Here is a 14,432-nt window from a genome sequence, read left to right on the forward strand (position 1 = left end):
TACACATCATCAGTTTTCTTACATTGTCTTTAAGAGAGGGCCAATGAGAAACGCCGGCCGCGGTGGTCTAGCGGTTCTATGCGCGCAGTCCGGAACCGCGCGACTGCTACGGTCGCAGGTTCGAATCCTGCCTCGGGCATGGATGTGTGTGATGTCCTTAGGTTAGTTAGGTTTAAGTAGTTCTAAGTTCTAGGGGACTGATGACCACAGATGTTAAGTCCCATAGTGCTCAGAGCCATTTGAACCATTTTTTGCCAATGAGAAACACTTGCTAGAATGTGTTTACAAGTTTATACAAAAACTAGCATGAGGCATGTAGAATTTACAGAAATGTGATGGCTCTATTAATCAAACTTTTGAAATGTATACATAATAAATTAGCTACAATGACACCACAATTACTGAGAGATGTTACAAAAGTAGAGCACGTATTTTGCATGGATTAGTAATAAATGAGAAAATTTCATAGGAACAAATGAGTCTGAAGAAAGAATGTTCCTTTCCATAGTAAAAATAGTCTTAATTTTCTTTTTACTGGTACATCAGAGAGTGCTGATTTTACACTAATCATACTCCTTTTCACTACATTCCTTGATTATTGCTTAATTTCAGTGCCTGAATTCTGCTATTATGATGAAGAACCCACCCCAATATAGACAGAGTGTGTGGTCTGCCAGAATCATGTAATAGTCTTACCTTGATGTTAAGTCACATAACACTAGCAATGGAAAAATTACTGCATCTGCCAGTGAAATTTAAGTGGACTGAGTCAAGGAAGGGGCATCTATACAATAATGAAATTAATATTGTCTTAAAAATGCATTCTGAAGATTGATATGAAGTATATCTACTTACTACTATTATTATTATTTAATATGTAACTGAACATATATAAATGCTCCTTTGCACTTGTTTAAATGAACCCAACTTACAATATTTGTTCAGGAAATATAACTGGTAATAGATATACATATATGTTGAACAATTACTGAATACTCATTGTGGACATACTGTAACTATCAAGTTTGCCACAGTTTTTATTATTTAGTTATTCCATGTGAGCCGGTTTCCCCAATTACTTATATTTCCCTAATAAAACATGTGTACTAATTTTTAAAAAAAGATTTAGAGAGAAAGAGACTGTTTATAGCTTGTAACAGAATACAGATAAAAAAATGGCACAACATTATTGTCTATACTTTCCATTCTTACAGGGATACACATAAAGTATAATCAACAAAAATGTTTACACTAATTTGAATGTCACAAGGTGCCACTGTATTCCTGGCATAGGTTTATGTTATTTGCAATTTCTACATAACATTTTAAACTTTTTTTTTTACTATGTGTAAGGATTATTAATATGACACTACACTATGACAGCTCTTTACGAAGTAAGTATGAATAGCAGACTGTGAAAATAAAGTACAGTTCTTCATTCACATATATTTAGTACCACGACAAATATGAATGCCAGCTATTACAGTGATGTGAAAGGAATTGTGCACAAAAGTGATTACACATGAAAGGCATTGTAAGCTATAATATTAAAATTGAAATACAAACCTCTCCTACTGGATCAAAATTACTAAATACAAGTAACGTAATTCGAAAATGATTTATATAAAAATGAGTGAAGTAATCATAAAAATATTAACTGGTTCCCTTTTAATTAATTTCTCTGATGAATTGTGAAAAAGTCTTCTGTGACTGAACAATAAATTCCCACAATTTAAACAACAGTAGAATTAAATCACTCTTCAAACATACATTACAAAACTCCATGGAGTTAGACTTCATGAATGTGAAGTGATCTTACAAAAAATAAATTAATCTAACATACAATCGTTTCCACAAACAAAGTTTAGTAAACATTATTTTAAAAAACAAAACTGTAGTACTCTTCCGTTCTCTTTTGTACTTTGTATATATACATTTAGTAGTGGATAATACCTGTTTCGTTTGCACTGCTCTTACCAGTTCAATATTTGACCTAATAGGGCCAAGGTTTATAAGTTTTGCATTTGCAATTTCAGAGACCTATTTCTTACAGTGATTGTATAGACAGCAAGCTAAAAGAACCTTCCAGATGCTTTAATTTTTGGCATCCCATCTTCTTGATTCACAACAGAAAATCTTCAAAGAAATTATAAATGGATCTGAAATACTTTGCAATAACAAATTCTTAAAAAACAACTTCAATCTGTTACATGACACGTATTATGCCTGTCAATTTTAGCATTTACCGAAAATCTTAATGTGTAAGGGTAAAAAGAGGAAAGAAGGGAGATAGGGATTAATGCCTCACTGATGACTAGGTCATTATCTGGAGCTCAAGCTCAGACAATAAGAAAATCTGCCATGTCCTAACACGAACACACTCAGCATTTGACTTAACAGATTTAGAAAAATCATGAAAAACCTACATCTGGGTGAGAATTTTAACTCTGCTCCTCTCAAATTTGATTTTGGTACTTTATCCACTACACCCCCTAACTCAGACCAACTTGACACATTCTAGTCAATGTTCACTGATTGAAATTGTAATGTGTCTGATGGTTCTTCTGGTTAAAAGAGTAAACTTCTCTTTAGTCTTTTACAGACATACTGTTGTGTTTTCCAAAGAAAGATAGTAAAAAGAGATTGCATTAAATGTTGCAGATGTACCTTCCCATAATAATGCTGTATGTAAACTTAAAAGATGGCACTAATAAATATGTGAAAAGGTATCATCTACATCTTTGCTATTCACAAAAGTTCGTTTCTTTTGAAGTGATACTGATAATAGATAGTTATATTTGTAGGTACTTGCCACTGTCAGAATCTACAACAGAATGTACTAATAGCTGTTGTTCCTCTGCTGCTGAAATATGGCACTAACCCAGCATATGGTGGTTTATGAAACACTGAGCATAATATAAATATGTAAATTATTTAAAAGTACTTTTTTCTTGTCATGCCATCACTTTTTTCCACATATCGAAGCTTAAATCATACAAAGAAAACTGGGTTTTCTCTTGTACAAAATGATTCTGTCTTATCATTCAACAAGTCTTATTCCGAATACACCAGAATGTTTGTAACTTGGGGATTAATTTTACTTCCACATTAGTAATAAAAATACAGTACAATACTGTTTCTTATATTAAACAACTTAAACTGATCTACTCTATTATTGAAAACCACTCCGTAACTTGCTACAGTACAGTATGAGAGAATAGCGAAAAAAAAATTTTTAAACATGCAATTCAGTATATGATCACTTTTTAAATAAATAACTGTTAAACAGTCAAACTGATTTAAAAATTCTGTTAGACAAGCAGCAATATGAGTTTTTTTTAGAATTGTTGAAGATCTTTATGTAGGATGCAGCACAACAATGTCATCTATTTTAGAAGAAATAATCACAATTAAATAACCACAATTTGTGGATATCGTCAGAATAATAAATTTAACTTCAAGTATGTCTACTTAAAGTACAATATAATTGTGCCAACCTCAGCTTATCAGTGAGCTAACAGCATATCTTTTTCTGTTGACAAATGAGTTTTCGTTTTTCCCCTCAGGGCTTATGGAATACTTACTGGAAAGTTAACTATCTGCTCTCATATGGAGTGTTATTATTTCACAAAATAACATGGCATACGATAATTATATACCAACTGCAAACAATAAAGTGAACAGATTGGTAGGAAAATGGAAACAATCAAGGGAAAACATTTCATCGCTGAGAATAAAAACATGGCAGAATAGCAGATGAAAGATAGACCTATGATAAAGTTCTCTTTTCAATACACTATCATTTTTCAATTTGGTTGCCCCTATCCTGAAACCACTACTGACTAAAAATCATTACTACTTCTTGTGTCATTATGATCAGCTATACAACCCACAACAATGTTACTCTCTTTTCCTTCCATTATTAATCAGTCTATGAAGCTGTAAACATTTCAATTTTAAGATAACAAAATTGTAAATGATACACCATAAATAAAACAACACTCTTTCAATACAAAAGTATTGCGACAACAGAATTCCAAAATTAAAAGGAAATACTTTTACAACACAAATAAATATTAAAAAATTCTGAGCTGAAGTAAAAGAACAAAAGATGCACATGCAGATATCTATAGCTCCACAGATTGTATCTCCACAAAAATAAATGAAACTCATCTTTGGTAAATTTCAGTTTATCAGTGCCAATTTCTTGCATATTTATTTCAGGAACTGCGGAGAACAGTCAATGCAAGTGCACTTTACACACTTCACATGTTGCAGTACACTTGTGTCAATTAATTTCCTTCAAAGTCTCATTTATGAACAATAACCTACAATAGCCAAACATCACTGCCACAATCCAGCATAGTTTCCATCTAGATTTGCTGGTAATGGACCACCTGCTGTGAAAAGTCGTGTCCCTGATGGATCATAGCAATGGGTATATATTGCTGGAGTGTACTTGATATTTTGAAAACCATCTACGTACTCGTCATCTGGAAACTGAGAGTAGAAAATAATTATTAACAGTTGGTTACAACATCATAATTTGCAGTTTAACATGAAACAATGTTTTCATGAAAATTTACAGTTACTAGAAACTGCAATTCCAAGAACAGCTATTACTACTGAAATATTTTTTCTGTACAGATCATTTCACATCCCCACATACTAGCAGAGCAGAAGTCCTCCAATGCGCTTCCCTCCTGTTCTTACCATGTTTACATATAATCACAAAGCTGATAATAGGTATTATGTCCCACATATTCTACAACAGTTTATGCAACTTCCTCTACAATTTTTGTGTATCTTCACATGATTATACAGTGCTGTGTTCTAGTTTTTGGATACTACATTGAGCTGTTGGGTGTAGAAAGATTCATCTGTGTCATAATGGAAAAAAGAGCTAAAATCTGCTTCAAGAACAATTATAATTGCTAAATTTATCAGTTTACCAGAAGTTGTATTATGTACAACACCAGCTACTCCAAAACTGTTCTGACACACATTAATATACCACTGAAAAAGGAGTAAGCAGTGAAAAGCATTAAAATAACACATAAGATAGCTGTGACTGGGTGATCACTGGAAAACGAAAAATAAGCCGGTCCCTCTGCAATAAACTAAAATCTCCAGCCTAAAACCCCGGGCTGAAGTCCAGACATAACACGAAAACATCGTTACATTATCAGCTAAAATAAAGGCCTATATTTGCTTCTGTGATCACATCGCAATATAAAATGCCCCCAATTAAAACTGTGTAAAGCGATTTTTGCACCACAGGTACCACAGACTAGGGAGATGCTTTGTAAGAATATGAAGCCATGTATTAGGGGACAGTGCCTATTCGGAGGTGGGTCAGGGTTATTTCATCCCATCAGAGTGGCCAGTTTGAGGTATGCCACAGCCAGACAGTTGACTTCATCAACCGCAGTTTATTGTCCTCAGTTCGAGCCACCCATCTATCCACAGTTGCTTGGGAGTCTGACTCAACAGCAAAATGACAGCTTGCTGTGGAATAATATATAGTGTCACATCATGTTCCCCTCACACCTCCTTGGCTGCTTGGTATGCTTGCTAGTTTCCTCAGATTCTCAGCTACCCTGGTGTCCAGCAGAATGATACCTGCTTCCCTTGCTGCTAAAGGAGAAGGTTATCTTGAACTGTTTGTATAATTTTCTCTGCTGAGTACCTTTTTGCAAGTAATAAAAGGAAATTTATTGTGAACTAAAATACAACTTTACAAGTGTTAGTAATCGTAGTGCAGTAGTGTGACAATGTGAGTCGCAGCCTCAAGTCCAATGTAGTTACAAATGTAGCATGACAAATTTTCAAACATTTAAAAGTTATTATTTAAAAACTGTACTAGAACTTCATAGTGACATTTACCAATCTTTGTGGAATGTTCACAGTAATTGTTCACAGACCAAGATTCAGTTTTGTAAGCCAGAATGGTAGGCTGATGAAAACATTTGGGAATTACCATCCCTTGCTGCAAATATACACAAAGTGAACAAAAAAGTATCATGGACATCATTAGCACTTCAAATGTTTTTACATATACTAGTCAAAGTTAAAGTGCTACGAAGATCTTAAATTGCATCACAGGAATTGACTTGAGAAAACTGTAAAATTACGAGGAGGTAGAAAGTCTGGTCCATACTTACCTTCAGGACATGAAATTCCAGAATCCATAACATGTGGGTCCCACTCACTGTGAGGCCAAACTGCCCCTATTTCCTCCCTAAGAAAGGGAATAATTGTTCCAAAAGCTAGTAACAGTTTTTTCCCTAATATTTGTATGTTAGCGTGTGTATGGGGAGGAGGGGGGGGGGGGGAGGTATTGGAAGTTCATCTCCTGAAGAAAAGTGATGGCTCGCCAATCTGTCTCCTTGTAATTTTACAAAGATCTTACATGATCAGTTCAGAGAGATGGCTGTTGTGAATTGCACAATGTATTCACATAATATAAACATATGAGAGTCCTGAATAGGGACATCTCTGCTTTCACTCTTCAGTAAGATTAACTTGATAAAAATATAACGCGTTCATTTCACTGTTTGGCAACTATGTGTGTCCACCGATAAACCTGAAAGACCTAAATTTAATCACCTTTGACAATATTTTCAGAAAAGTGACCATGGTGGCAATAGCTAAGGCATCGTGGAATAGTAAAATAGGTAACACAAAGAAGTGTGGTAGGAAGACAAGATAAAAATTATAAAGGGAGACCAAGATTTTACTAAAGTAAAAAAAAAAAAAAAAAAAATCAAGTTGCTATAGGCTGCAGTGCTTATGAAGGGATAGAGCAACTTGCACAAGATAAGACTGGCATGAAGAGTTCTGTCAAGTCAATCTGCGGACTGAAGACCATAACAACAACAGCAACACAACTGAAGTAAACACACCTCATATTTCAGTGTTTGCGACATTGGAGAGTAGTGTTATATGGAACACAGCAGCACTCAGCTTCTGCTGACTTCCAAAGCTTGTCATTTATCGCTTGATTCCATTTTAATAACAAAATGCAATATTTATAACAGTTCTAAAAAACTAAAAACAGTGTGTCTAGTTGCACATATGCAATGATGTATAGAAGGTGGAATCCAAAATTTTCGGGACTGGTGCTGCCATCTGGAAAGTAGGAGTTCTTTGCACCATTGGGTGGTGAAAGCTGCATATCTGATGAGTAAGTGTGCAGAGAGGAATTCAGCTGGGAGGATGTGTTGCGTGTCCACAGTGATTTCCATAATACTCTGCGTTTGGTGTGTGGATATTTTAAGATGCATCTGCGAACAGCACATGTGTATCAAAGTCTGTGTGAATCTTGGGAAAAGTGCTATGGAGACCCTTGCAATGATTCAATAAGTGTTTGAGGGACAGAGCATGAGCCTTACGCGTGTGTTTGGGTGGCATGCTCGATTCAGGGCTGGCCGTACAGATGTCGAAGATGATGCTCACACTGGAAGACCCATTAGCCACACAACACCAGACATTGTTGCCAAACTTCAATAATTGGTTCATGCAGATCGACATCGAACCATTCAAGACCTTGCAGATGAAGTGGGTATTGGTTATGGGACACGTCAATGAATATTGACTGATAAATTGGGCATGCATCATGTCGCTGCAAAATTTGTGCCAAGGATCTTGACTGCAGATCAGAAGGCACAGCGTGTTGAAGTGTGCACGGACCTTCGTCAGACCGCATCTGATGATTCAACCGTCTTGTCACAAGTTACCACCAGTGACGAGAGCTGGATTTATGGTTATGACCCAGAGACAAAGCAACAATCATCTCAGTGGAAGAGCCAGGGCTCTCCAAGACCCAAAAAAGCAAATAGCTGAAGAGCCATGTGAAGAGCATGATCATCATTTTCTTTGATACCAAGGGAACTGTGCAGAAAAAAAATTTTTCCCACCCAACCAAACAGTGAATTCCACGTACTACTGTGACGTTTTGCAACGGCTCCGTGAAAACGTGCGGCGATCACAGCTCGAACTTTGGCATCAAGGGAACTTACTGCTGCATCACAGCAACGCGCCCTGTCACAGTCCTTGCCACGGGTTATCACCAGTGACGACAGCTGGACGGTGGTTGTACCCCACCCACCGTACTCGCCAGATTTGGCACCTTGCGATTTCCCACTATTCCCAAAACTGTAAATCAAGTTGAAAGGCACTCTAGAGAGGGTTCAAGGAGCATCACTGGCTGTGATAAACACCCTCAAAGAATAGGACTTCCAGAAAACGTTTGACCAGTGGCAGAAGCGCTAGGACGGGTGTGTATGTGCGAATGGGAACTACTTCGAGGGTGATGGTGACCATTAGTCCAAAGGTAAGGTTCTCAACAGATGGCAGCACCAGTCCAGAAAATTTTGGATAGCATCTCATATTTTGATCTTTTTTTGGTTTCACCAATAAAGCTGTTATATTTGTGATGATTTATCTAAGTTCCAGTGACAATGGGGTTTTTAATCTGATATGGATACAGCGAAAATAATAAGTAATACAGCAGTAAAGGTACTTAAAATTTGTACCTGCAGCCTCTTAAAAACAGTCTTCACATAAGCATCACTCAGATTTTTGGGTCTGTAAGATTAACTTTTATCTGTCAGTCTCTTTACATTTAGTTTTGAACTTGGTGCATTACCATTTTTTCGGCCTTTCAAAAACATTGCCATTAACTGGACAGGTATCTTTGTCCTCTACCAATTTACATAAGACATGTTCAAGGGCTGGACAAAATGACACAAACACCACAAAAAACACATGCCTGAATATAAACACATATGCTAGGGAAGACTGCAGGTTGCACTGTTGTATCTGACCATGAATTGCCTGTCAGAGCTAAGTGAATTCAAATTAGGGGAAAGAGTGGAAAAACATCATCCACCAAGTCCAAACATCGATGAAAGTGTGCATTGAGCAATCATGAAAGACAGTCATTGAAGAGGACTGTTACAAAAAATTAGAGGATGACAAATGTAAAAGGCATTGCAGAACTGAACATAATGCCCGCAAAACCTGTCAGCACCAAAACAACATAAATGAAGCTCCATAAACAGGGAATTGCATGGTGAGGTGGAATTCTGAAACTTCTCAATGATGCCAATGTCAATAAAAGGAAAATGTGGTGCAGAAGCTACAAAAACTCAACAATGGAGCAATGGAAGAAAGTAATTTGATCAGATGAGTCTTGTTGCACACTGTGTCCAACTTCTAACTGAGTTTACGGCCCATGAGTGAACAAGGCAGGGATTTGGTGATGATTTGGGGAGCCACATCGTCATATTCCAAGGGCCGCATGTGTACACTGAAATGTAACATTATTGCCAAGGGTTGTGTGAACATTATGGCTAATCAGGTCCATCCCATGGAACAATGTTTGTTCCCCAATGGCGATACTGTGTTCCAAGATGACAAGACCCATGTTCACATAGCTCAAATCATCCAGGACTGGTTTTGTGAGCTTGAGGATGAATTGTCACACCTGCTTGGCCACCACAGTCATCGGACCTTGATATTATTGAGGCTTTGTTGTCTACTTTGGAGAGAGAAGTGTGTGATAGCTATCCATTTCCATCATCGTTATCTGAACTTGCAACTATTTTTTGGGAGGAGTGGTAGAAGATTCCATAGAAAACCATACAGGACTTGTATTTATCTTATTCTATTACATTGTCAAAGGCGAGATCCACGATCTGTTGATTTAAAACTGTGTGGATAAAATATATACGAAGACAGTAACTTGTTCTCGAAAGAACAGTTACTGTTGATGACCGTGCAGCTTTTCCTGGAATAAATGATGACTGACTGACAACCTCAGCTGCCGACAGGTGTTGTTGATATACGTCGATGTGGACAGCTGAAAATGTGTGCCCCGACCGGGACTCGAACCCGGGATCTCCTGCTTACATGGCAGACGCTCTATCCATCTGAGCCACCGTAGACACAGATGAATAGCGCGACTGCAGGGACTTATCCAGCCATTGACCTTCGTCTGTGCGAACGCGCACAGGTTGCCCAAACTCTTACGGGAATCGCCAAAGCATGCGCGAGTAATGAGTGGGTGGGCAAATGTCTATAAGGTACAATACATATGTAGAATTGTGGACAGTTGGGAATGTGAGTCTCACGGGAAGCGTGCAAGGGATAAGTCCCTGCAGTCGCGCTATTCATCTGTGTCCTCGGTGGCTCAGATGGATAGAGCATCTGCCATGTAAGCAGGAGATCCCGGGTTCGAGTCCTGGTCGGGGCACACATTTTCAGCTGTCCACATCGAGGTATATCAACAACACCTGTCGGCAGCTGAGGTTGTCAGTCAGTCAACATTTATATGTGTGGATAAAAGTTCTACGCCAAGATAACAAATTTTCTTTATTGATTAGCAGTTTCAGCTCATTACTGAGCAGTCTTCAGATCAATCTGAAATGCTGTTCAGTGTGTGACACTCATTACACATCATCATATTTTTTAGAGCTAATTGACCTAGTTAAATTACAATTTTTTATTTAACTAGGGCAACTTAGCTATATAAAATATAACAATGTGTAATGAGTGTCACACACTGAGCAACATTTTACATTGCTCTGAAGATGACTCAGCAATGAGCTGAAACCAGTAATCAATAAAGAAAATTTGCAATATTGATTTGACTGGAGGATTTTCCCAGGTAATTAAATGTGATTTGCAAAGAACCCATGTAGATCTAGATGAATGCCAACAGTTTTCTTACTTCATATTAGACATAGGCATGGCAATGTCTTTTCAGTGTTTCCATTTCTTCTTCCTCCCATTTTGTTGTGTATGAAAACTATAAACACAAATAACGAAAGCAAAGGAGGCGTATGTAATTGACATTCTTCAAGCAATGATAAATAAGATCCAAACACTAAAATCAATACAGGAAATCAGTAAACAAACAAACTTACAAAACATACCGACCGTGAGAAAAGGAAGGGAAACAATCAATAAATTACAGTAAATGAAGGTCCGAAAAGGTGAAAAGGCAGGCTGGACAAATTATGACCAACTCTTGCTTCTATGCCTTTCATCAAAGCACTGTGCATGGACACATTGCATAGCTCTTGGCATCTCATAACCCAATTACCAATACCCATTACCGTTGACAAATGTATGTGCACAAACATCAAATTGTTGAGTCACAACTAAGTGCAGAGGTTTATTCGTTTTTGTGGCACATGAAAGGACTACTCTCTCCTCTATTGCTCAACAAATACTGTGGGGGTCAGGGGTATAAGTGCAAATACTGTGATCATTGGTACCTTAATATTCACACAGTTCAGTGTGTCAGTTGTTTTTTTTCCCCCCCTTCTTTGTATCTAACAGTTATCCCATAAACACGTCACATAATTTACTACCTGATGTTTTCTGCATGGTCGTAGCTGCACCACAAAGTGGACTGCTCCTATCAGTGTAGACTAAATGTTTTGCTAACACTCTACAACACCTGATCTGCTGCCCAAGGGAAAACAATCACTGACGGTTTGCTCTTGCCACATGTACTTGGAGGCACTACTCCAACCTAAAAACATGCTGCTCCTAAGAGCTATAATTATTAGTCTGCAAATGAAATAAATGCTGATGTAATGTTGTTTAGTGCACTGCCTTTAGTGGCCAATAAAAAAGATTTGTAGTTATACCCCTAACACCATGCATAGTGAATCAAATATGTCACTTCATTTATTTTAACAAAAATAATCAATTTTTGAAAATATAATGTAACTGTATAGGTAAAAAATCCACTCACCAAGCAGCAGCAAGAAAACACACATTTGCATGCTTTCGGAGTCAGTGGCTCCTTCTCCAGGCAGAAGGTTGAAAGTGAAGGAAGAGGGGTGAAATCGAGAGTTAGGAAAAGCCACTCAGAACCCTGGGTCAGGACTTACCACAGAGGATGAGGTATTTTGCAAACCTACATTTTCTGTATAAAATAAATTTAGCAACTTACCACCCAACCTTTCGACGCTTTCAGCACGACTGTTCTGCTTGAATTAATGTTGGATTCCAGATATTTTCCTGCTCTTAAATCATAAAACATCAGAATACCAACACCAGTTCCTATTGTGAGAATGTTGTCTTGAAAACTTGCAGATCGAATACCTGTAAAACATTATTCTTTCTTCAATAATTACAAGGGAAGAAGAAGAAGAATGATTATTTTGACAGACAAAGACTGAAATAATGACACTAAAAAATCAAGGGCTTAAAACATGTACACATTCTTAAGTTGCTCAATCTTCTACAATTTTCATGGTCTGTATTTGTTAATACTCATTCTTACAATGAAGGTTTATCAAAAACTATAATTTTTTCTTCCTAGAAAGACAAACATACATAAATGTGACAAAATGGAAAGATTCTGAAAGACTTTTTACTAGTGCAATCTTTGCCTTGTTTTCCTGAGCAATTTAAATCTGTATAACACACAATTTTATAATGCTTCTTCATACGGATACTTCAATAACAAAAAAGTAAATAAAAACACAAAGTACATTACATATTTGTACATTAAAATTATGTGTGGTAGAATACAAGATAGGAGGATAATTTCAGCGTATTGCTTCATATTGAAATGATCTGTATTTAGAAGTTTTTGCTGAGAAAAAGAACTGCAGCCCATTTAGGAATGGGTTGACAGACAATACTTTATCTGACTTTTTAATCTCAATTTCCATATTTTTAAAAAAAAAGAAACTTGTCAAATATGTGATGAATTTAAAACTGATAGCCATATTACATATGGGGGATGAAGGGAAGTACTGAAAAATGCTCATGAGCTACATATGCTGAGGGCAGAGACAAAAAGAGAAAATGTCAGCAAAGCTAAAGAATCCCCTGAGTATCCTTCTACTTGAATCTAATAACAGAGGATGGAGTTAATAAAGATGATAAGAGAGACATTGCTGAATATGAATATGAGTAAACCACAAGCTCTTGTAATGCTAACGAAGGAAAGCTGTAGTTTGTAAATTTTTGACTATGCTGCCCATATATTTTTCTTCAAAAACCGCTGTCAATACAAGGTATTTTATCTCAAAATTTATAATGTGCACATGGTCCACTTCATAAAAACCCCAACTGCTCTACAACAATGGGGGTCACATTCATCCCCACCCTCCAAGCAATAGCTGGAACGCAAATTCCACTGTAATTGTAACATCCTAATTTTAATGTTATTCTAACAAATATAACAAAATCAAACAACGGAAAGTCCAAGGTGGAATATTAACAATATTATGAAAAACATAGTTCCTACTCATTGTAAGGATGACATGTTGAGTTGCGGACAGGCACAACAAAAAAGTGTTACACAGTTAGCTTTTGGTCAAAGCATTCTTCAGAAAAGAAAAGAAAAGAAAACACATACACATCCACACAAGCAGATATACCTGATGCACACACAACTGCTATCTCAATCCGCTCTGGCCATACTGCAAGACTCACAAAGTGGCTGGAGATAGTGGTCATTTGAGCATGAGTTGTGCCTGTTGCATGAATGGGTGCATTTTCCTCTCCTTTCTGAAGAAGGATTCGGCTGGAAGAAAAATGTGCAACCATCTTTTCATTGTGCCTGTCTGCAACTCAATGTGTAATCTTTACGGTTGATAGCAATCTGCCCTTTACATGGTATTTAAAATATAATAAAATGATGTTTTCACCTATGCTATTTGTATTATTTGAAAAATTTAAAGGAAAGTAAATAAGTGTGGTTTTCTCTAAAGTCAGAATATGGACATAGCCCTTTTTTTCTTCATTTACTCAGGAATCCTTGGTGAAACATGACAAAGTGGAATAACTCCATTTGCTATACTTCTACTCCATAGATAACTATTTTTTTCATCTCCTTCAGTATACTGGCAGTAAATATGTCACATTTACTTCAAATATCAAAATTCTCACCTACTTGATATTCCATCACAATTTATTATTCATTTGGTTCTTTGAGCTCACTCATTTGAAAGCCCTAATTTTCCTTTTTCAAGTAAAAGTTTTACTTTCTCTGAAAAGTTGTTAACTTTAAGTTATTTGTACTTAAAGTTTCTAATATCTACAAATTACTTTTGTTATTTTGACCTTTAAGCATGTTCAGTTTCAAGAACTAATATTACAATTTTGTTGCCCCACTTTTTCTGACCTAGGAAGTGCCTTTGGTTACAGGAAAATCTGCTAATTAAGAAATTAAGCTAAATAGGAAAATTCATAATACATAAAACTTACATAAAGTTTGGTAAATCCCCATGGAGTTACACATGGTATAACAACATAAAGTATCTTACTTTGCTAATTTTACAGTTATCTTGTGCAGTCCACACCTAGTAATTATTCCAGTAACATGCCATGCCAGAGTTCGTATCTACCAACCAGTTAACATTGTTAACATCTTACGGTCACAAAAAGTCAAAATGTAC

The 14,432-nt window shown here is 36.6% G+C and overlaps 1 protein-coding gene and 1 non-coding gene across 2 annotated transcripts in view; both read right to left on the bottom strand.

The window, feature by feature from the left end:
* Positions 1 to 1,173: 1,173 nt before the first annotated feature.
* LOC126412067 (DDB1- and CUL4-associated factor 12 homolog) overlaps positions 1,174 to 14,432 on the bottom strand; it is a 71,284-nt gene continuing 58,025 nt past the window's right edge. The window contains exons 6-7 of the mRNA XM_050081459.1: positions 11,972 to 12,123; positions 1,174 to 4,500 (exon numbers count right to left, since the gene is read on the bottom strand). Coding sequence (XP_049937416.1) covers positions 4,345 to 4,500; positions 11,972 to 12,123 — 308 coding nt within the window. The 3' untranslated portion in view covers positions 1,174 to 4,344. The remainder of the gene's footprint in view (positions 4,501 to 11,971; positions 12,124 to 14,432) is intronic.
* Trnat-ugu (transfer RNA threonine (anticodon UGU)) lies at positions 9,877 to 9,951 on the bottom strand. The gene has a single exon. It is a non-coding gene; the product is annotated as a tRNA-Thr (tRNA).

Source organism: Schistocerca serialis, chromosome 7 (assembly GCF_023864345.2).
Source record: "Schistocerca serialis cubense isolate TAMUIC-IGC-003099 chromosome 7, iqSchSeri2.2, whole genome shotgun sequence".
NCBI lineage: Eukaryota > Metazoa > Arthropoda > Insecta > Orthoptera > Acrididae > Schistocerca > Schistocerca serialis.